This window comes from Pristis pectinata, chromosome 4, assembly GCF_009764475.1.
Source record: "Pristis pectinata isolate sPriPec2 chromosome 4, sPriPec2.1.pri, whole genome shotgun sequence".
Classification (NCBI taxonomy): domain Eukaryota; kingdom Metazoa; phylum Chordata; class Chondrichthyes; order Rhinopristiformes; family Pristidae; genus Pristis; species Pristis pectinata.
Genome location: NC_067408.1, coordinates 86,778,330 through 86,801,719, shown reverse-complemented (window position 1 = coordinate 86,801,719; position 23,390 = coordinate 86,778,330). Strand labels below are relative to the sequence as shown.

The 23,390-nt window shown below is 40.6% G+C and overlaps 1 protein-coding gene across 1 annotated transcript in view; it reads right to left on the bottom strand.

Annotated features, from left to right (window-relative positions):
* The window catches only part of sytl5 (synaptotagmin-like 5), a 155,557-nt gene that overhangs the window by 3,304 nt on the left and 128,863 nt on the right, over positions 1-23,390 (bottom strand). Inside the window, exons 8-14 of the mRNA XM_052015040.1 lie at positions 22,519-22,636; positions 21,238-21,344; positions 18,979-19,083; positions 9,135-9,313; positions 6,713-6,815; positions 5,699-5,860; positions 4,159-4,267 (exon numbers count right to left, since the gene is read on the bottom strand). Coding sequence (XP_051871000.1) covers positions 4,159-4,267; positions 5,699-5,860; positions 6,713-6,815; positions 9,135-9,313; positions 18,979-19,083; positions 21,238-21,344; positions 22,519-22,636 — 883 coding nt within the window. The remainder of the gene's footprint in view (positions 1-4,158; positions 4,268-5,698; positions 5,861-6,712; positions 6,816-9,134; positions 9,314-18,978; positions 19,084-21,237; positions 21,345-22,518; positions 22,637-23,390) is intronic.

Below are 23,390 nucleotides of genomic sequence, written 5' to 3'. Positions count from 1 at the left end.
CAGATTACCTCTCAGCCTCCACCGCTCCAGAGAAAAGAGCCCAAGTTTGTCCAGCCTCTCTTGGATAGCACATTTGTTCTAATGCAGGCAGCATCCTAGTAAAACGCGTCTGCACCCGCTGTAAAGTCTTGACATCCTTCCTATAGTGAGGTGACCAGAATTGCATGCAATACCCTAAATGCAGCCTAACCAGAGTTCTATAAAGATGCACCATAACTTCTTGACTCCTATACGCAATACCTCGATTAAAGCATTCCATAGCACCCTATCTACCTGTGTAGCCACTTTCAATGAGTCATGGACTTGCACCCCAAGGGTCTCTCTGCTCTTCAACACTGTTCAGCAGGATGTTGCCTGGACTAGGGGGTATTAGTTCTAAGACAGGGTTGAACCAACTTGGATTGTTTTCTCTGGAGCGTCAGAGGCTGAAGGGAGACCTGATTGAGGTTTATAAAATTATGAGACGCAATAGATAGGGTAGATAGTTTTTTTTCCCCCCAGGATAGAAATGTCCAATACAAGAGGATATAACTTAAGGTGAGAGGGGAAAGTTTTAAAAGGAGATGTGTTTAAAAAAACTCTGCCGCAGAGAGCAGTAGGTGGCCTGGAATATGCTGGCCGGGGGTGTGGTGGAAGCAGACATGATAGTGGCATTTAAACAGACACATGAACATGGAAGGATGTGGATCATGTGCAGGTAGGTAGGTTTAGTTTAATTTGGCATCATGGTCGGCACAGACATCTTGGACCAAATAGGCTGTTCTTATGATATCATGTATTTATACCTTCAGAGGCCTTCAATGAGCTGCCACCCAAGAGATCACTAAACAAAATTAGAGCAAATGGGATTGGGAGTAATAGAACATTACAGCACAGTACAGGCCCTTCTGCCCACAATATTGTGCTGACATTATATCCTGCTCTAAGATCTGTCTAACCCTTCCCTCCCACATAGCCCTCCATTTTTCTATCATTCATGTGTCTATCTAAGACTCTCTTAAATGTCTCTAATGTATCTGCCCCCACAATCTCTTCAGGCAGTGTGTTCCACACATCCACCACTCTGTGTAAAAAAAACTTACCCCTGATATCCCCCTTATACCTTCCTCCAATCACCTTAAAATTATGTCCCCTCGTGTTAGCCATTGTCGCACTGGGAAAAAGTCTCTGACTGTCCACTCGATCTATGCCTCTTATCATCTTGTACACCTCTATCAAGTCACCTCTCACCTCCTCTCCAAAGAGAAAAGCCCAAGCTCGCTCAACCTATCCTCATAAGACATGCACTCCAATCCAGGCAATATCCTGGTAAATCTCCTCTGCACCCTTTCTATAATGAGGCGACCAGAACTGAACACAATACTCCAAGTGTGGTCTGACCAGAGTTCTATAGAGCTGCAACATCACCTCGTGACTCTTGAACTCAATACCCCGACTAATGAAGGCCAACACTCCATACGCCTGCTTAACAACCCTATCGACCTGTGTGGCAACCTTGAGGGATCTATGGACGTGGACCCCAAGATCCCTCTGTTCCTCCACACTGCTGACAGTCCTGCTATTAACCTTGTATTCTGCCTTCAAATTTGATCTCCTGAAGTGTATCACTTCACACTTATCTGGGTTGAACTCCATCTGCCATCTATCAATATCCTGTTGTAATCTACAGCAACCTTCTACACTATCCACAACACCACCAACCTTTGTATGATCAGCAAACTTACTAACCCACCCTTCCACATCCAGTTCATTTATAAAAGTCACAAAGAAAGAGCAGGAGTCCCAGAACGGATCCCTGCAGAAACACCACTGGTCACCAACCTCCAAGCAGAATACGCTCCATCTACCACCACCCTCTGTCTTCTATGGGTGAGCCAATTCTGAATCCACACAGCCACGTTTCCCTGGATCCCATGCCTCCTGACCTTCTGAATAAGCCTTCCATGAGGAACCTTATCAAATGCCTTACTGAAATCCATGTACACCACATCCACTGCTCTACCTTCATCAATGTGCTTTGTCACATCCTCAAAGAATTCAATCAGGCTCATGAGGCATGACCTGCTGACTGTCCCTAATCCACAATCACAAAGCCATGCTGACTGTCCCTAATCAGGTTATGCTTCTCTAAATGCCCATAAATCCTGTCTCTAAGAATCTTCTCCAGTAATTTGCCCACCACTGAAGTAAGACTCACTGGTCTGTAACTCCCAGGGTTATCCCTACTCCCTTTCTTAAACAAAGGAACAACATTTGCCACCCTCCAATCATCAGGCACTACTCCTGTGACCAGCGAGGACATAAAGATTGTTGCCAAAGGCACAGCAATCTCTTCCCTAGCTTCCCATAATAACCTTGGACATATCCCCTCCGGCCCCGGTGACTTATCTATCCTAATGTTTTTCAATAGTTCCACCACATCCTCTTTCCTTATGTTGACATGCCCTAGCGTATCAGTCTGTCGTACGCCATCGTCACAAACGTCAAGGTCTCTGCTTCAGTATTCATTAAGGACCTCCCCTACCCTCTTCTGACTCCAGGCACATGTTTCCTCTTTTATCCCTGATCGGTCCTACCCTCACTCAAGTCATCCTCTTATTCTTCACATACGTGTAGAACACCTTGGGGTTTTCCTTGATCCTACTCGCCAAGGACTTCTCACGCCCCCTTCCAGCTCTCCAAAGTCCATTCTTAAGCTCCCTCCTGGCTACCTTGTAACTCTCTAGAGCCCTGTCTGATCCATGCTTTCTAAACCTCAGGTAAGCTTCTTTCTTCCTCTTGACAAGATATTCTACATCTCGTCTCAACTACGGTTCCTTCACTCTACTGTCCTTACCCCGCCTCAATGGGACAAACCTATCCAGAGCCCCACACGAGTGTTCCTTAAACAACCTCCACATTTCCACTGTACACTTCCCCAAGAACATATGTTCCCAATTTACATTCCCAAGTTCCTGCCTAGTAGCATCATAATTCCCCCTCCCCCAGTTAAATACTTTCCCCTATCATCTGCTCCTATCCCTCTCCAAGGCTTTGGTAAAGGTCAAGGAGTTATGGTCACCATCTCTAAAATGCTCTCCCACCGAGAGATCTGAAACCTGATCAGGCTCATTGCCTAGTACCAGGTCCAGTATAGCCTCTCCTCCAGTCGGCCTGTCCACATACTGTGTCAGGAGGTGCCAATCAATCAATCAACTAATATACTGGCACAGATTGAGGATTGGTTAATAGCCAGAAAACAGCAAAAATAAATGGGTTATTTTTGTGTTTTTAGGCTATGTCCATTACAGCGAATGATACTGGAGCCTAGCTGTTTGCTATATCAGCGACTAATGTTAAACTTGATCCACTCATCTGTTTGCTCATGAAATAAAGCTGGTTAGCATTGTGGGTTGTGAGGTTGCTGCAAAGAGGCTTCAGGTGAACGTAGACAGGTTTAGTGAATGGCTGATGATATGGCAGATGTAACAATGAGGTCATCCTGCTTGGATTGAAAAAAAGTAGAAAAGCAGTATTTTTCTTTAAAATGGGGAGGTGATTAGAAGATGTGGTGTTCAGAGGGACTCTGGTGTCCTTTACAAGAATTACCGAAAGTTAACAATGGAGGTTCCAAAACAATTTGGAAAGCAAATAGTATGTTGGTATTTATTGCAAAGGAGTTTCGGTACAAGAGTAATGTCATGTATTGTGATCGTATACCGCCCTGCTGTAATTGCATTTTATATCTTTTCACAGTCTGCTCTTACATTTTGTGCGGTCATCAAGTACCTTTGGTTTCCTCAAAATCAGGTCCTCTGGAACCAGATGCATTGTCCAATACAAAAAATGTGAGACCCACTAACGCTAGCCAAAAATGCTTCTTTCCAGTGAACCTGACAGTCTTGTATTCAATTAGTGGTTATTGGTGTACAACCAGTACCTTCTGGGCAACAGTGACTCAGTTATGGATCTCATGCAATATAAAAATGATAACTTAACAAATTAATTTATGATCATTATTCTATATAGTCTCCACGCTGCACCTGCACTAATCAGTTCAATTGGGTACCTGAACTCTACGTAAAGCTGTATCATTTGATGTAAATCTATCACCTTCTCAGCAATTAGGTAGTAAGTGCTGGTCTTGCTCAGACCACAAAAATGAATTAAAGAGCTTACCTTTTCCTTGTTCTGGTGGAAGGCTTAAATGCTGACCAACTGGGGTATAACGCAAAGAAATTGTCAATTCCCCTTTGTATTGTAGGACATTGTCAATTGCAGGGTCAATCTAAAACCAAAGACAAGTATTTCTGTAAAAGTAGCATTACAACCCACCTATTTACTAATTTGAACGTCTCTGTAAGAGCTTTGATGGTGTAATTTGATAATCTAACAATTGCATTCTTCAGAGTTCAATAAAATTACATTGAAATTAAAATTAGTACTTTACTGACTTCACCAGAACTTGCCAAAGAAACAGATCTCAATACAGTTCTGTTTCATCGTAACCCTATTATCTACCCTCAACTTTGTTTTATTCATACATGATTGCCATCAAGTCTAGCAAGTAATGCTCATCCTCAGTTGCTTAAAGTTATTAAGTGCTGCCACCTTTCACCAGAAGGATTGCAATGGTTCAAGTACTTCCAGGTTGCTGTTGGGTAAGAGCTCGAATAACCCAATGACTGAGAATATAGCAATGGTTCAATAACTAGCAACAACATGATTGGGTTGCAGAATAGATGCAGTACCTTTATACCCTCAACATGGGATTGACTAATTAATGGGGAATAGCAATGCCCAACATATGCTCTGATGAATGGTGCCACGACACACAGTTCTTCCTTGTGCTGCTCAGTATACTGCAGATGAGGAGCTCCTGTTATCTGTTGCACATTTAAAAATGAAACAAACAATGCTAATATTCCAAATAGTGATTTTCCCTTTTATCCTTCATCACAAATACGTTAGAAAACAATTTAGGATTTAAATTGCTCCTTAACTAAAATAGCATTTCTTGTCTGAAGTTGGGCCAAGGACATACTATTAAAAGTTTATGCCTGTACTCCATAGAATGGAATGGACATTGATTTTTTTTTTAAATTCCATTTCATAGCACTCACATCCTTCACCTCAAGGAGCCATGATGGGCGTTGTATTATAACCATGGTTATAATAACCTGCTTTAATTGGAGAAAGGCAAGCATTGTTTCAATTCAGTTGTAGATAGCATTATACTAAATACAGATGGTGCTCATCAGAAATATCTGAAACTTCTCAGCCAAATAAATGATGAATAGATCATAATTTTGTTTGAATTCATAAAATAAAATATTCAAGCATTCAGACCTACCACTTCAAATGTGGAATTGAATTACTAGTTAGCAATACTACATTAGTGTCCGGTAAAGATTTACAAGTAGGTGAGGTACAGGAAGATATACAAGTGTATAGGTCACTAGCTGGAGGAGAATAGTTTAGAAAATAATATACATTTAAGGTTCCTATATTTCTTAACACTTGAGTGTTCTAGAGATCAAACAAAGTGCTGTCCCCTATTGGACTTCAACCATTTGTTTTAAATTATATTGGAACTTTAATGGGCATTTCATGTGATAAGGTCTAGACTATCTCAAAGCTGATTAGAGCCACATTGACCTTGGCCAATTCCTATCCCCCACTTAAACTGTTCAATGCAAGCTTTGACTTACAAACTCACCTTAGGCTGCAGTAGAAACCAATCCTCAATTTGTTTTTCCATATCCCAGGAGTCAAATGGTATTTCCACTTCACCCAGGAAGCTGTTCCGCCCAAACCTGTCATAGTGCCAGACAGAGACTTGTAGAGTCCTTGTCTCCAGTTGTGTGTGATTGATTACATACTACAAAATGGTTAAGAAATAATTTACAGATATTAGTTAAGGCACACGGTCTTCATGAAACATACTGAAATACTATCATTTCATACCAAATAAAATCCAGCAAACTGAAATGTTTATCAGAAAATATAACTTCAAGCTTCCATAAAATACTATTTTGTTCAAGCTGATTATTTCAATGTGAAAATATTACAAGTTATCTCTCAGGAGTGTGTGTAAGATCATCATTAAAGTGAGTGGAAAGTTGGAATTATATTCCATAAGTTTAAATGATATGTTGCTCTTTTTTATTGAACAATGATTGCACCAAAACAAAAATATTGTTGATTTTTTGGAAAACAAAAAGGTAGGCATCCTATTAAACTTTTTTTAAAAAATAGATGATGGATCTCAAGAGCCTTTAAGGTCCACTTGTTATGTTGCATGTAGATGTTTCCCGAATTATGCCAGCTGTATTTAGGAAGAGATGTAGAAACAGGTGATTGCTACTCCACCTACAACATATTTGCACATGCAAAAGCTCAAACTTGTTTCAATTATGAATCATAATTCAGCATTTACCCATAAGGCGGAGTATGCAATCACTGTGTTCATCATCCACCCTTTTGGGCATCAATTATCTGCCTTATGCCTGTTAAACAGATGCCACCTTAATGTATTTCTAAACCAGTGTCCAGAAAAACAAAAATTCTTAACAACCTAATAACAAACATTGGCTTAACAAGACAAGCAAATAAGCAAATACAAAAAGAGGTTCAAAATAATCAGTTCTGAATTATAATTTAGAGAGAGAATGAGCAGCTCCATAATGTAGCTGGTTAATGATTTGTTTATTCACAAAACAGAATGACAAACCCTTAATGTTTCATTGAAAACTGGATTTGTGGTGTTGGATTTGAGCTTGGTCTTGCGTTTGCTTTGACGAGATTTGTCTGGGAGGAGGTACATCTTCACGTAGCTGGAGGTGAAATAAAAATTATCAGTTCTGAGAAACAATTAAACAATTCCAAGTGAGTTTATTAATATGCACTGTGAAGTTCTGTTAGTTTTAACATAGTATGGAAAAGGATAGAACTGGTCCACAAGTTGAAGGGATGTCTGGCAAGTGGGAGGCTTTTAAAAGTGAGATGGGGAGAGTTCAGGACCAGCAGGTTCCTGTTAGAGTGAAGGGCAAGGCTAGTAGGATTAGGGAACAGTGGTTCTTGAAAGATATTGAGATTCTGGTCGGGAAAAAGGAGATGTATGTCAGATATAGGCAGCTGGGATCAAATGAATCCCTTGAGGAGAAAGGATATTGGAGGGAAATCAGGATGGAAGCTTTGGCTTTATCTGCCTTGGCAGATAAAGTAAAAGGGAATACCAAGAAATTTGTTAAGTATATTAAGAGCAGAAGAGTAACTAGAGAGAGAATAGGGTCCCCTAAGGATCAATATGATTGTCTATTTTGGAGCCACAGGAGATGGGTGAGATCTGAAATGAATATTCCTCATCTGTATTTACCATGGAGAAGGTTAGAAGCTGGGGAATTCAGGGAAGAGAATAGTTTATCTTGAAACATATCCCATTACAACAGAGGAGGTCTTAAAGCAAAGGTGGATAAATCTCCAGGGCCTGACCGAGTCATAGAGTTGTACAGCATGGAAACAGGCCCTTTGGCCCAACTTGTCCATGCCAACCAAGTTGCCTATCTGAGCTAGTCCCATTTGTCCACGTTTGGCCCATATCCCTCTAAACATTTTCTATCCATGTACCTGTCTAAATACCTTTGATACATTGTAATTGTATCTGCTGCTACAGCTTCCTCTGGCAGCTCATTCCATATCCTAGGACATTGTGGGAAGGTAAGGAAGAAATTGCTGTGGCTCTGGCAGAAATATTTCTTCATTAGCCTTGGGTGAGGTACCAGAAGACTTGGAGGGTGGCTAACATAATGCCTTTATTTAAGAAGGGCTGCAAGGACAAGCCAGGGAACTCCAGGCCAGTGAGTTTAACATCAGAGGTTGGAAAGTTACTGGAGGGGATTCCAAGAAATAGAATCTACCTACATGGGCAAGGCAAAGACTGATTTGGGATAGTCAACATGGCTTTTTGCCTGAGAAATTGTATCTCATGAATTTGAATTTTTTTTTGAAGAGGCTGGTTCAGAAGGTTAGATCACATGGGATCTAGGGTGAGCTAGCCAATTTTGGGTACAAAATTGGCTTGATGCAAGGAGTCAGAAGGTGGTATTGGAGGGTGGTTTTTCAAACTGGAGGCATATGACCAGCAGTGTGCTGTAGGGATCAATGCTAGGTCCATTGTTGTTTGTCATCTATATTAATGATTTGGATGAGAACGTACGTGGCATGGTTAGTAAGTTTGTGGATGACACCAAAATTGGTGGTATAGTGGACAGTGAAGATTATCCAAGATTACAACATAATCTAGATCGGCTGGGAAAGTGGGCCAAGGAATGGCAGGGCACTGGAAAATGTTGTAGAGCAGAGAGATCTAGGGGTGCAGGTAGACAAAATGTTGAAGAAGGCATCTGGCATGCTTGCTTTCATCGGATGGGGCACTGAGTACATCCGAGTTGAGACATCATGTTACGACTGTACAAGAAAATGGCCAGAACACACTTGGGAGTAGTGTGTGCAGTTCTGGTCGCCTAGCTATTAGGAAGGATGTTCTTATACTGGAAAGGGTGCAGAGAAAGTTCACGAGGATGTTACTGAGATTGGAGGGCTTGAGTTTTAAAGAGAGACTGGATAGGCTGGGGCTTTTTTCCCCTGGAGTTTACGGAGCTGAGGGGTGAGACCATGTGAGGCATAGATAAGGTGAATAGTCATAGTCGTTTTTCTCAGGGTAAGGGAGTCTAAAACTAGAGGGTATAGGTTTAGGGTGAGAGGGGAAACATTTAAAGGTGACCTGAAGGGTAACTTTTTCCACGCAGGGTGGTAGGGTACATGGGATGAGCTGCCAGAGGAAGCTGTAGAGGCAGGTACAATTACAATGTTTGAAAGACATTTAGACAGGTACATGGATAGGAAAGGTTAAGAGGGCCAAATGCAGGCACATGAGACTAGCTCAGGTAGGCAATTTGGCATGAATGAGTTGGGCTGAAGGGCCTGTTCCCATGCTGTACAACTCAGACTGTGACTCTCTTGAGACTGTTAAAAAGCTACTGGAGACCTAGCAGGATTTGGAACAATTTGACCCAACTACCTTGTGTTTTTTTTTCTCTCTCTAGTTTAAAGACCAAGCTATTTCTTCAAATAAAAAGGAAATTACTACTTACGGATCAGTTCTTTGCTTCTTCTCGTCAGCAATCGCTAAATTGCGGCATTCTTTCACAGAAATGCTTAATGCCCCACTTTTGTAGCTGTAATTGATTCCAAGGAGAATTTCTCCACTGATATTCACGTTGCCATAATCTCCTGTTTCACTGTAGACACTCATCATACTATTTAAACTGGTCTAAAAGAAGAAGCAGATAGTGTTAATAGATGATAAATTGAGGGGTTTCAATGTTTAGTTAGCATTTCACTTACTGTTCAGGGATGCCAAGGATGAAGTAGAATATCAGGCAAGTATTATTATAAACATGCATATAGTTGGGTCATATTACAACTCCTGCTTCACTTTGCCTTTCTTAGCAAGGATATCCCTTGTTGTTAGAAATACAAAAAGAATCATACTATTAAATTGTTAATATATTTCATCCTTAGTATGACAAAGCCATGGCTGCAGACCTTAAACACTTAAGAAATTGTGCAACAACTTTTTATTTTTAGACAACATGCAACCATATAGAAGAAAATATCTACTAACAACAATTACAAGGGTCTAGAGCAGAGGTTTTCAACCTGTGGTCTGCAGACTTCTGGGGGTCCGCGAGCAAGCCAAGAAAAAATGGAAAATGGCCTGTTACAAAGACGTAGCTTACTTGCTTGCTCCAGTTTTCCAGTATTCAGAAAATGGGCCATATCTATTCTATCTGTTATAGGCGACAATCTTAGAGACTTAGACGGTGTTCCCTTCTGGTAAGCTGCTGCTTAATATTTGATTTGTGTAGTCAGAGTAGTCAGTAGTGTTCACTACTCACTACTATTCTGTTGTGCACTGTAGTGTTAGCAAGACTGAGTGGTGGTGTTGGTGTGCTTTAATAATATTGCTTGCTTACCGTGCATTTAACCAAAGAACAATACGGCACAATACAGGCCCTTCGGCCCACCATGTTGTGCCGCCCTTCAAACCACACCTAAGACTATCTAACCCCTTCCTCCCACATATCCCTCTAACTTGAATTCCTCCATATGCTTACCTAACAATCTCTTGAACCTGTCCAGTGTATCAGCCTCCACCACCACCCCAGGCAGCGCATTCCATGCACCAACTACTCTCTGGGTGAAGAACCTCCCTCTGACATCACCCTTGAACTTCCCACCCAATACCTTAAAGCCATGTCCCCTTGTTTTGAGCATTGGTGCCCTGGGAAAGAGAAGCTGGCTGTCCACTCTATCTATTCCTCTAAATATCTTGTAGACCTCTATCATGTCTCCCCTCATCCTTCTCCCCAATGAGAACAGCCCCAGCTCCTTTAGTCTCTCCTCATAATCCATACTCTCTAATCCAGGCAGCATCCTGGTAAATCTCCTCTGCACCCTTTCCAACGCCTCCACATCCTTCCTATAATGAGGCGACCAGAACTGGACACAGTACTCTAAGTGTGGCCTAACCAGAGTTCTGTAAACCTGCATCATCACTTCACGGCTCTTAAACTCGATCCCCCTACTTATGAAAGCTAACATCCCATAAGCTTTCTTAACTACCCTATCCACCTGCGAGGCAACTTTCAGTGATCCGTGGATATGAACCCCCAGATCCCTCTGCTCCTCTACACTGCCCAGAATCCTGCCATTTACCTTGTACTCCGCCTTGGAGTTTGTCCTTCCAAAGTGTACGACTTCTCACTTCTCTGGATTGAACTCCATCTGCCACTTGTCAGCCCAGCTCTGCATCCTATCAATATCCCTCTGCAAGCTTCGACAGCCCTCCACACTATCCACAACACCACCGATCTTTGTGTCATCAGCAAACTTGCTAACCCACCCTTCCACCCCCTCATCTGTCATTAATAAATATCACAAAAATTAGAGGTCCCAGAACCGATCCCAGTGGGACACCACTAGTCACAGCCCTCCAATCCAAATGCACTCCCTCCACCACAAGCCTCTGCTTTCTACAGGCAAGCCAATTTTGAATCCACACAGCCAAGCTTCCCTGGATCCCTTGGCCTCTGAGCTTCTGAAGAAGCCTACCCTGCGGAACCTTGTCAAACGCCTTACTAAAATCCATGTAGACCACATCCACTGCACTACCCTCATCAATCTTCCTGGTCACCTCCTCAAAGAACCCTATCAGGCTTGTGAGGCAAGATCTTCCCTTCGCAAAGCCATGCTGGCTGTCCCTAATCAGTCCATGCTTCTCTAAATGCTCATAGATCCTATCTCTTAGAATCCTTTCCAACAGCTTACCCACCACAGACATAAGGCTCACCGGTCTTTAATTCCTTGGACTATTCCTACTAACTTTTTCTGAATAAGGGGACAACATTCGCCACCCTCCAATCCTCTGGTACCATTCCCGTTGACAACGGGGACTCAAAGATCCTAACCAATGGTTCAGCAGTCTCCTCCCTCGCCTCACGAAGCAGCCTGGGGAATATTCCATCAGGCCCCAGGGACTTATCTGTCCTAATATTTTCTAACAGCTCCAACACATCCTCTCTCTTGATATCAACGTGCTCTAGAACATTACCCTCACCTACACTGTCCTCAGCATCATCAAGACCCCTCTCCTTGGTGAATACTGAAGAGAAGTATTCATTGAGAACCTCACCCACTTCCACAGCTTCCAAGCACATCCTCCCACCTTTGTCTTTAATCAGACCTACCTTTACCCTAGCCATCCTTCTGCTCTTTACGTACAAGTAAAAAGCCTTGGGATTCTCCTTAACCCTACTCGCCAAAGTCTTTTCATGTCCCTTTCTCGCTCTCCTCAGCCCTTTCTTAAGTTCCTTCCTTGCTACTCTATATTCCTCATGAGCCCTGTCCGATTCTTGCTGCTTACACCTTATGTATGCTGCCTTCTTCTCCCTAACTAGTTGTTCCACCTCTCTTGTCACCCACGGTTCCTTCACCCTACGCTTCCTTCTCTGCCTCACTGGGACAAATTTATCCCTAACATCCTGCAAAAGATCCCTGAACATCGACCACATTTCCATAGTACATTTCCCTTCAAAAATGTCACCCCAATTTACACTCCCATGTTCTTGCCTTATAGCCTCATAATTCGCTTTTCCCCAATTAAATAACTTCCTGTCCTCCTTGCTCCTATCCCTGTCCATGACAATTCTAAAGGTTATGGAGCAATGGTCACTGTCCCCCAAATGCTCACCCACCGATAGATCTGTCGCCTGACCCAGTTCATTACCTAAAACTAGATCTAAGATGGCATTCCCTCTAGTCAGCCTGTCAACATACTGCGTCAGGAATCCGTCCTGGACACACTTAACAAACTGCGCTCTGTCTAAACCTTTGGCACTAAGTAGGTGCCAATCAATATTTGGATAGTTGAAGTCTCCCATTATAATAACCCTGTTAGTTTCACATCTCTCCAAAAACTGCCTCCCAATCTGCTCCTCAGTATCCCTACTGCTACCGGAGGGCATATAGAATACTCCCAGGAGGGTAACTGCCCCTTTCTTATTCCTAACTTCCACCCATATTGACTCTAGAGAGGATCCTTCTACATTATCTACCCTTTCTGCAGCTGTAACCTTGTCCCTGACCAGTATCACCACCCCTCCTCCTCTTCTCCCCCCCCATCCCTTTTAAAACACTGAAAACCAGGAATAGTCAATATCCATTCCTGCCCTGATGTCAGCCATGTCTCTGTAATAGCCACAATATCATAGTCCCATGTGCTTATCCAAACTCTCAGTTCATCTCCCTTATTCCTGATGCTTCTCGCATTCAAGTAAATGCACTTTAGCCCATTCACCTTACTACTTTTATAGCCTGTACTCTGCTTCTCCTTCCTCAAAGCCTCTCTACCTGTCAGATCTGACTTTTCCCCATCCCCTTCTTCCTCTGACCTACTCCTCCGATTCCCTTCCCCCTCGCAATCTAGTTTAAACCCTCCCGAACCACCCTACCAAACCTGGCTGCAAGAATATTGGCCCCCCTCAGGTTCGGGTGTAACCCGTCCTCTTTGTACAGGTCCCACCTTCCCCAGAAGAGATCCCAATGATCCAAAAATCTAAAACCCTCCCTCCTGCACCAACTTCTCAGCCACGCATTTATCTGCCATCTCCTCCTATTCCTACCTTCACTATTGCGTGGCACTGGCAGCAATCCCGAGATTACTACCCTCGAGGTCCTGTCCTTCAGCCTTCTGCCTAGCTCGCTAAACTCACTTTTCAGGACCTCATCCCTCTTCCCACCTAGGTCATTGGTACCAACATGAACCACGACTTCTGGCTGTTCTCCCTCCCGCTCTAGAATCCTGTGGACCCAATCAGTGACATCCTGGACCCTGGCATCTGGGAGGCAACAAACCATCGGGAATTCATGCTCACTGCCACAGAACCTCCTATCTGTTTCCCTGACTATCGAGTCCCCTATCACTACTGCCTTCCTCTTCTCCTCCCTTCCCTTCTGAGAGCACAGTGACGTCACTGTTAAATGAAAAGTGCGCAAGCGTGTAAATTTTAGATTAGTTTTGATCATTTCGTTTATCAGTAATAGTAATTAAACTGTCCAGCGTGTATTGCTGAGTATGGAGAAATTTCTGAAGAGAAAAGCTGACCAGAAACTGGAAGATTCTGATGACGAAGGGGATAAGGGTGACCGCAAGAGAAAACAACGCAAGTACGATCCAGAATACATTTCATATAGCTTCATCGCAGTGGGGACAAATGCGGACCAATCTCTCTGTGTTGTGTGTTTGCAAACACTGTCCAACGATGCAATGAAACCAGCAAAATTGAAGCACTATTTAACAACAGTGCATCCAGATATTGCCAGAAAGCCGAAGGAATATTTTGAGCGGCAAAAGGAGCTGTACCTCAAGCAGAAAGGCAAAATGATAGCCTGCGCCACAGTAAATGAGAAGGCTCTTCAGGCATCATATTTGGTAGCATTATGAAAAGCACATTCCAGAAAGCTTCACACAATTGGAGAGCTTATACTGCCTGCAGCAGTAGATATGTGCAAAGTTGTACTGGGAAAAGAATCCAGTCAAAAACTGAAAGCCATTCCACTGTCTGATAACACAGTAAGCAGAAGAATTGGCGATATGGCGGAAGATATACAGAGCCAGCTGACAGCAAGTCAGATTTGCGATTCAGCTCCATGTAAGTACTGATGTTGCCAGTGCTGCGTAGTTGTTGGTTTATGTTCGATATTGCTGGGAAGGAGAGGCTTTGGAAGACTTTGTTTTGCAAGGCGCTCCCAGGGCATACAACCGGTGAAGAACTTTCCCGTGTGCTTGACACTTTTTTTTGTCCAATTGGCATTGGCGTGGACACAGTGTATTGGAGTATGCACCGATGGTGCTGCCGCAATGACGGGACGGAAGTCGGGTCTAGTCGCACGAGTGGAAGTAGCTCCACATGTAGCAGCAACCCACTGCGTGATTCACCGTGAGGCTTTGGCTGCAAAGGATATGGATGAAAATTTTGCGGATGTGTTTTCCACGTGCATTAAAATCGTTGACTTTATCAAAGCCAGGCTGCTCAATCATCATTTGTTTGAAAACATATGCCATGAAATGGAAGCTGAGCATAAGCATTTGTTGCTACATACAGAAGTCAGATGGCTGTCACGAGGCCGCGTTGTGCAGCGTGTGTATGAATTGCGAGATGAACTGCTCATTTTTCTAAATGAGCATAACGGATCATTGGCACGCTTCTTGACAGATGAGATGTGCGTTGCCAGATTAGCTTATCTTGCAGATATTTTCAACACTTTGAACAGCTTAAATCTATCATTGCAAGGACCTGGCTCAAATGTTCTGAAAACGCATGACAAAATCAATGCCTTCCAGAAAAAACTCCGTATCTGGAGGGGAAGATGCGAGCAAGGAGTCTATGATATGTTTCCGTTGCTGGCTGACTTTCTGACAGTGAATGAGACTAAGACAGAGGCCATTGCGAGCACAGTTTTGAACCATATTCAACAGCTGTCACATTACTTCCATGAGTATTTCAGCGACGACGACACGAGCAATGTTTGATTGGACTCGAAATTAGTTTGAATGCATGCTTACTGATTTAAGTGGACGTGAACAAGAAGAATTGGCTGAACTGTCATCTGACAGGACTTTGCGCTTGCAGTTCAACCGCATGTCACTGTTGTCGTTCTGGATAGCACGTTCCCAGGAGTATCCACTGCTGTCCGGCAAAGCCGTCAATGTTCTGTTACCATTTGCAACCACTTACTTGTGCGAAATAGCATTTTCTGCAGTCACTGCCATGAAAACCAAATACAGATCAAGACTGAATATCGAGGATGACATATGCGTATGTTTGTCGCACATACCACTACGTCTGGACAAACTCTGCAGTGCAAAACAGGCACAACCTTCACATTGAACTGAACACTGAAAGGCACCACTGGTAATTATCAGTGATTGAAATAGTCACTACTTCAATAGGGCCTATGTGCAGTAATTTAAGTGTTGTATGCATGAATTATCGATTGTTTGATTTTGTGGGCTTTGGGGGTCCACCATCTAACAAGGACATGTTCTGGGGGGCCGCAGCATGAAAAGGGTTGAAAACCACTGGTCTAGAGGTATGTAATGAAATGAACTGGATGAGGTAAAATTACGTATCTGTTTACTGCATCCCATAATTGAAGAGTACAAACGCTTGTAGGCTGTGAACTAAAACTACTAAATGAAGGCCTTACCTAAATTGCTGGTGTACTTCCAAAAAAAAAGCTGTGGCTGAGTTGTGGATAAGATAGGTAAATTTGCAGAAAGATATTTTAATAATCGTAATTTGCAAAAAAGAAACAGTTGACATTTTTATCTGGGGCAAGTAGGCTAAACTACAAACACTTTTTAAGAAGTATGCCATTAAATTGTCCCTTGGTGCACTGGAGTCCATTGGTCCATTCCAGGAACATGATTGGTTTGTGGGGTCTGCTGATGAACCAGATAGATTGGGGGTGGGGGTGGGGGTGGTTTAGGAATGGGTGGAAAGATAGCAAACCCTGAAAATGGCCAAAGGGGATGGAAGAAATTGTCGAAGGAGGATCAAGTTGGAAAGTTGGACAGTCCTCTTTGCTTTAGAGGCCTGATATTGGGTAATCTCTAATATAATTATTTAGGTAGGGCTTTATTTATAATGTATCATTTTGAGAAACAGAACATTGTTGCAGTGAACTTACTGAGTCACAGAACACTATCCAGAAAGCCTCATATGTAGATTATTAAACAAATTCAAGCAGGTTTTTAAATTTCTTAAATATACTTGGCCAAATGGGTGAATTTTCAATTTAACAGTCTGGGACCTTTTACAGGACCCAACTGATTTTTATTACTTTAATTTCAGATTCTGTATTGGGCAGATAATCTTTCTGCATTGGTAGTGAAGTTTATTCACCTTTCATACACATTGAAGATGATTTAATCTATTAAAAGCATCAACCCACTCAGGAATGAATAAACACAAAGCTTGACTTTTGTAGCTTCCTTTTGTGGTTATCTAAAATTTATCGACAATCTTGGCCTCTCTTGCTGTTTGCAGGGTATTATTTTCTTGTCTAGACTTGAAAGCTTTACCACAATCACTCAATGTGGTTTAATAAATGTACAATTAGAGTATGGAAATTATTTTTGTCTCTGCTTGGTTGATATCAGAAACTATTCAGATAAACTAACATAAACTCAATCTCATCCATATTCAAATTCTGAGCTCTCCTTTAAACCTGAAAGTTATCAACATGCGAATGAAGTGATGAAGAAATTAGTCAGTGGATTCAGGTTTGTGCCCACTGTTGCTTTCACACTGTTACTGTCCTAATTTTAGGGTGTTGGGAAGGTGTACCAAGAAACTGAAATTTTATAAAACACAAGCACTTCCTCTTAGGGAAAAAATTAATTGTTTGCCTTCTGTTTTGGTGAGAGTGAGTTGGTTGGAAAGATCATAACAGAAGGAAAATAAATATTTAACATGTAATCCCTATCACAATTGGAATTCTATAATTAATAATGAATTCAAAACTTGTCTTGATAAAATAGAAGCTCTCCTGTTTGAAATAACATTTACCATGCCAATAACACACAATGGTATCAGTCCACAGGCTTACAAAGATTAAATGCTCCACTTCAAAGAAAATCTGTTGTCAGCTGGCCTAACAAAGTCTGGTCTAACATCATAGTTCAGCAGTCATAGTACACCAAACTGCTCTACACTCTGCTCAAAATAATATTTTAATTGCAGATATTTTCATAAAATCATTAATTGGTTCCACAGGACCTTACTTAATATTAATGCATTTATTCTTGATTGAAAACTGTTAAGTGATTCAATGAGATAAATGTTTGTTTATTAGCAAACTATGGTATAATGCCATTTATTTTAGACTTTATAATATAGACTTTATAAATGCCATTTATTATGTCTTTGGCTATCTTTCGTTGGAAGGTTTTGGGCTGCTCCTAACTTTTTGAAGTGATGCAAATATTCAAACAAATGGTACATTTAATTGCTGTAGAGTTCTACAAATCTTTAACAAAATGACCAACAGTATATGACATTTAAGCAATGAACTGAGTGGATTCACAGGTGACAGAAGCACTTTTAATCTTTTCTGCCTATAAAGGTTACATCTTAGATGTAAATGTTTTTATTTTTGGGAAAAGATGCATTTTGAAAGTGACTCGAGGGTAAGTCACTATGCTTAAAGGTGTAGAAAAAGAAAACAGCAAGAAACATATGGCTTAGTAAATCTGAAAGCAAGACCACTTACGGTTTCTGCATCGTGATCAGGTACATTAAGGAATGTCCACTTCTTGTCAGAGCCCGACTGGGAAAGCATTACAGCATATGGCGATAATTGAAGAAAAATATAAAGACATTGCAGAGTGACAGTGAGCAAACAGGGCAGCAGTAAAAGGAAGGGCACCATTGAAAGTAGATTAGCACAAGGTCAAGATTTCCACCATTAATACATATGAAAAAATTATTTGGAATAAAAGAAATTCAGACACACTCTAAAAGGTGCATTTTCTTGTGAAAAGGAAAGTTTTTATAAAGCAATACATTAAAGATGCTAACATGACTTCTAAAATGAAATCAAAATGAGTCCATTTAGCTTCTCTTTAAATGTTTTCTCAGTGGCCTATTACTACTTAAACCAATCTGCAGTATAAATAAGTATTAAATTTAAGGAGGGAAAGAATGAAACCAATGACATGACCAAGGGAGAAGTGTTTTGATAATCATTCACACATTTTGTGGTGGCCGTTTCTGTTTCTCAGTCTCCTTTTGCCAAAACATACAGATTATGAATTTTCCAATAATTGTTTCACCCTTTTAGCAAATGCGTATCTTAATTTTGACTTTAAAAAAATAGATTATATTTTTGCTGCTGTTTGGGTTAGTTGTATGCCATTCACTAAGGTGGTCTATATCCAGAGCAGTGAGGAAACCACTGCTGGTAATTCAGCACATTATTTGCTAATTATAATTTTTCATAAGTTATTATTGCAGTGCAGATCAGGAAACTGTGCATAGAAGGCATCAGTACAGTGCATTGAGTTCATTAACCTAAAAAGTCAATGCTGGGGAACATCCAATGTCATTTCAGGCACAAGTAATAGGATCAAGAACTCCACTGCAGATGAGTCAAGCACAAAGTAAAGCTCCTGGTACAATTTCCAAATTAAGATGAGCACTTGAGCACTCTCTCCTGCACCAATGCAAATGTTTTTCTATTTACCATAAAATCTCATGTAGCCATTGCCACATAACATCAAATTACAATTATTATTAAAGATAAACACAGTAATCTACTGTGAAATAGTAAATATTCAACTGATGTCATTGACATTAGTTTCAAACTTACTACAGATAACCCACTTCCCAGACTGCTTCTTGTGCTGTTTGGGCGATACATAGAGACCAAATCATCAATGTCTTCTTCATCAAAGTCATCTTCTTCAAGGTAATCCTGAAAGTCACATGTCATCATAGTGAATACAGGGAAATTGTTTTTAATACACATCTTTGTTCGCAAAAAAATATGGATTTAAGATAGTTAACATCGTATGAGACCAGAACTAAAAGCACGTGACGACCCATCCTGGATTTTCTCAATTCAGAAGATACATTTGTCTCATCTGACACAGGCCAATGCAAAATTGAAAGATTTATCCCAGTACAGGTAAACAGTGTGCTGATGTTACTTATGTGACCAGAAGCTAGAGCCACCATAGCTATCATTGTGCTGGAGATAATAGTTAAGGCTAAATCAAGAAATCATTTTGCCATTTCCTTTTCAGTGAGGACTCAAATATTCAACAGTAAGAGAAACCCCTTACACTGTGACAATGCATATTTAATTCCAGCACAAAACATTCATTGGTTAGGTAATCAGAAGTTATTTCAGGCTAACTTACAAGCAATTTCATTTTTGTTAATAATTAAGGGAAAAAAAATATTCATCGACTTTAACCAATATCGATAGCAGTTTGTTGTTGAGGTAGTAAGTGTAGTGACTCATGGGTGGACTCTAGCTGGTGCTCAGTAGCTGGAGTGATCTGAGTAACCCAAGCATTTAATCTAATGTTAATGTTTGCATTATGTCACATATGCAATCAATTTATTAAACTGCTGCACTGATTTCAACTCAGATTGGAACAGTAGCTGGTAATGTTCTCATATTTCATGAGATGAGAGTTTAAAAATATTATTTAAAAAACTGTAGCTTAAACAAGAAGCTGAATGGGCTTCAGGTGTTCGGACCAACATCTGGGAGAACAATTTCCCTAACTTTGATCTGATCATCAGCTGCAGTCACTGCCATGGATAAGGTATTCCTGTATGTATTGTTCAGACGCACCCTCAGGCTGGTTGACCACATCGCACAATGAACTGCCCAAAGTGGATTCAAGCTAAATCCACCCTCTTTGTCACAGGCTAATGAAGATGCCAAGGTAATTGATAAATTCTAGGGAGTAACAGAACATTTGAAAACACATAACAAATAAATGTGAGCAGCTAATGAGCACACCTTCATTTTAGGGAATTGCACTTCCAATTCAGTACCCAGTTCTGCCACTCGTATTGCCAGTGTGGTAGTGTTAGAACGGAAAAACACTATGACAATGTTATAAACAATGGCATATACTTGCAGCATAAAAGTTCAAAGCTGTTGTACAATTGAAATCCACTTACAGAGCCATCATTCTGCCAAACAGGTCTACACTGTAAGATTTAGCCATTTACTGGTGATTTATTTTGGGAACCCAAGTCAAGCCCCTCCTGTATATGTCAATATAACATGAAGCATTCTTTCATCATGTATAAAGTTATTCAAGAAGCTAAAAATATCAAGGTATACTAACCTGGAATCTTCATAATTAGAAAGAACAAACTCTTCAAAAAAAATACTCGTGTGGACAAAAGAAGCACTACTGTCGTAAAGAGTTGGCAGGAAGAGTCTTAGCATTGCACAAATGGGATGATCAGCTACTTAGCAATAGCTGAATTGCAGTTCACAACCAGCCTTCAGCAGAAGATAACTGACCTAAATTGATACATTATGGATATAATATTGCTCTGACCTTTTTCTCCAGTAATTAGTCAGCACCAGATGTGCAGCAGTATAAATGGGTAACATTCCTCAAAAATATCATCCCCTGAATGGCAATTACTCATACATCTAGGTTGTAATCTGACATGTGTACTCATTTCTAATATTAACTGTTCGATTCATTTTAAAGGCAGTTGAGAGTAGAATGAGGCGTTTTGCCCTCGATGGACCGAATGGCTGACTTCTGCTCCTTTGTCTTATCTTATGGTTACTTTGGGTAGAAAATTAAGCTATTATGTGAAGAAGATTTGTGTTTTAAATAAAACTATTTCCTAGATGACAAATCAGGATATCAATGGAATTAAAAGTACAAGGGGATACAGTACATCCCAGAAGTTACAATGGACGATATTCCCGGGGGTACTATTTTTACTTCCATCGTTTCTAAACTACCAGATTCTTTTTTTTAAGTCAGTCATTTTATTCTATAGAAAAATGATCCTCTAGGAATGATGAGGTTATAAGAAATGTGTACATTTCAGTAGTGAATGAATAATGTGTTCAACTGACCTTGGCTTCATTGAGACCTCTGGGGACAGATTTACATCTGAGGCTAATGGAATCTTCAATCCCTGATGCACAGGATCCACTCAAGTCCAGCTCAGATTTACTTCTATCTGTACCAAAAAATAATAATATTGATAGCTAAATCATTATTGTCCTGATTGTCAAAATATCAATATGTGGATGTTACTCATTTCTCAACTCTCTCCCCTACCCAAAGTCGTACATAGCCATGCATAAAAGTGTCATTTACATCTGACAGTATTAACATTATGCAGAATTTGCAAACGAGCACAAATATCTTGATTATGCCCTGGTACTTTCACATGTGTGGTTCTCAGGATGTCCACAACTGTTTCATGTACTAAATCATTGTGGCTATGCTGATGAGTTACATTGCATGTTTTTTGCATTTACTTTGGCCAGAATAGAAAAGCTGTTTTAGAAGCTTTTGTATGTGTGCGTTCTAAATTGGGTTAATTGGTGTTTGGGTGAGGTCAGGCCTTTAAGCTTTCCCAGGCCAGAACTAGGTTGATCATCTTTCAAGACTATTCTCAAGTAAAGGAAAGCTTTTGTGATGAGTGTGTGATTACTGTCAAACTTCCAAATGTTCTTGCATTTTTCCCCAAAGTTCTCTCTGCATCGCCTGAGAAATTGGTGTTAATTTTCTGAATTTACACTAACACAGAGTAGAATGTTGCTCAATGGTAAGTTTAAGTACACATCTTGTAATTTTCTAATCATTAAAACGTGGGCATAGAGTAGTCAGTAGTCATTTAATACAAACTTGGAAGTCAACTGTTCTATGTCATATGGGAACTAGTGTTGTGGGGGATGGACGTTACAGTTTAGGGCTCTATTTGTAATCATTGTACCTCCTAGGTAAAGAAGTGAAGTAGACTAATGTCGCTTTGAGATGTTTAGGAAGAGGCATTTTGTTACTTTGGGTAGAAAATGATGCTAGTATGTAAAAAAGGTATGTGTCTTCACTGAAACTATTTCCTGGATGAAAGTCTCTGGAAATAAACAAGTACTGTCCTGACGGTAAAAATATCACAAGTAATTGGTCCAAAAGACTAGAATCATGATGCAAACCAGTATAAATATCACTTCAGTTTGTCCTTTCCATGCCTGTTTAAGGATTGCAAAAACACCATACCAATAAAATTACCCACCCATCACTTCTTCCAACCCAGTTAAGGAGTGAAAATTTCAACCTTCAACTTCAGCTATACAATATCAGTTATGAACCATGACATCATTAAGCATTAAAATATATACACAAACCTGATGAAATTGAATATTTTGAAATTGCTATTGTAGGCATATTGTGCTTTCCCTTGGACAGGCCCTCGGGCACACTGTTACTCATTGATAGAGTGTCAATACTTTCTGTAGATGCTGCCTGGAATCAAAGAATAACATGTAAAGTCATGCAAAATGGTTTTGTTCAAAGAATTTTCCAACAAAAATGTTTTGTTTAAACCCCCTTATATATCATAATGATAGTGCTTTACAGATGAGAAGTGTGACTTTTTAAACTTCAAAACACATTTTCAATGTATAGGGAATTGTATGGAATATGTACCACAGTTGGAGTACTCAGTTCCCAAGTTTAGCAATGATTCCTGTATTCAGAAAATATTACCATTTAAATCACTCTGAGCCTCTGTGGAAGTAATACAGGCATATATTTATACTGGTCACTGTGCGAGGTAGCATTTCCCTCAGAGCTGTAATATTCAAAGTGGGAGGTGGTGAAAAAAATGGTTCAAATTGATCACTATCATTTGTGGATTAAATATTTGCACCTTCCTTTGCTTTAGAATTTGTAATATTTTCTTTCACAATTCACAATCAAAAGAATTTCAAGGCAAAGAAAGAAGATTCAGCTCGTTTTTTCCATCACCATTTCATGACCTAATCCAAACACCTTATCTTTTTCTACACATGCCCCATGCACCCTTTTCCCTCTTGAATCAGCACATTAAACCAGTGTCCTCCATGTCAGCAGCTACCTCACCAGGTAATACACTATAACATGTGCTTAAGTCTAAGCAGTAAAAAGTTTTTAGTTGAGGTGCAAGGAATATTTGGATACATGATGTTTTCCTCAAATACAAGACTTTCAAAAACATTGATTGACCCTCACCAAGAAT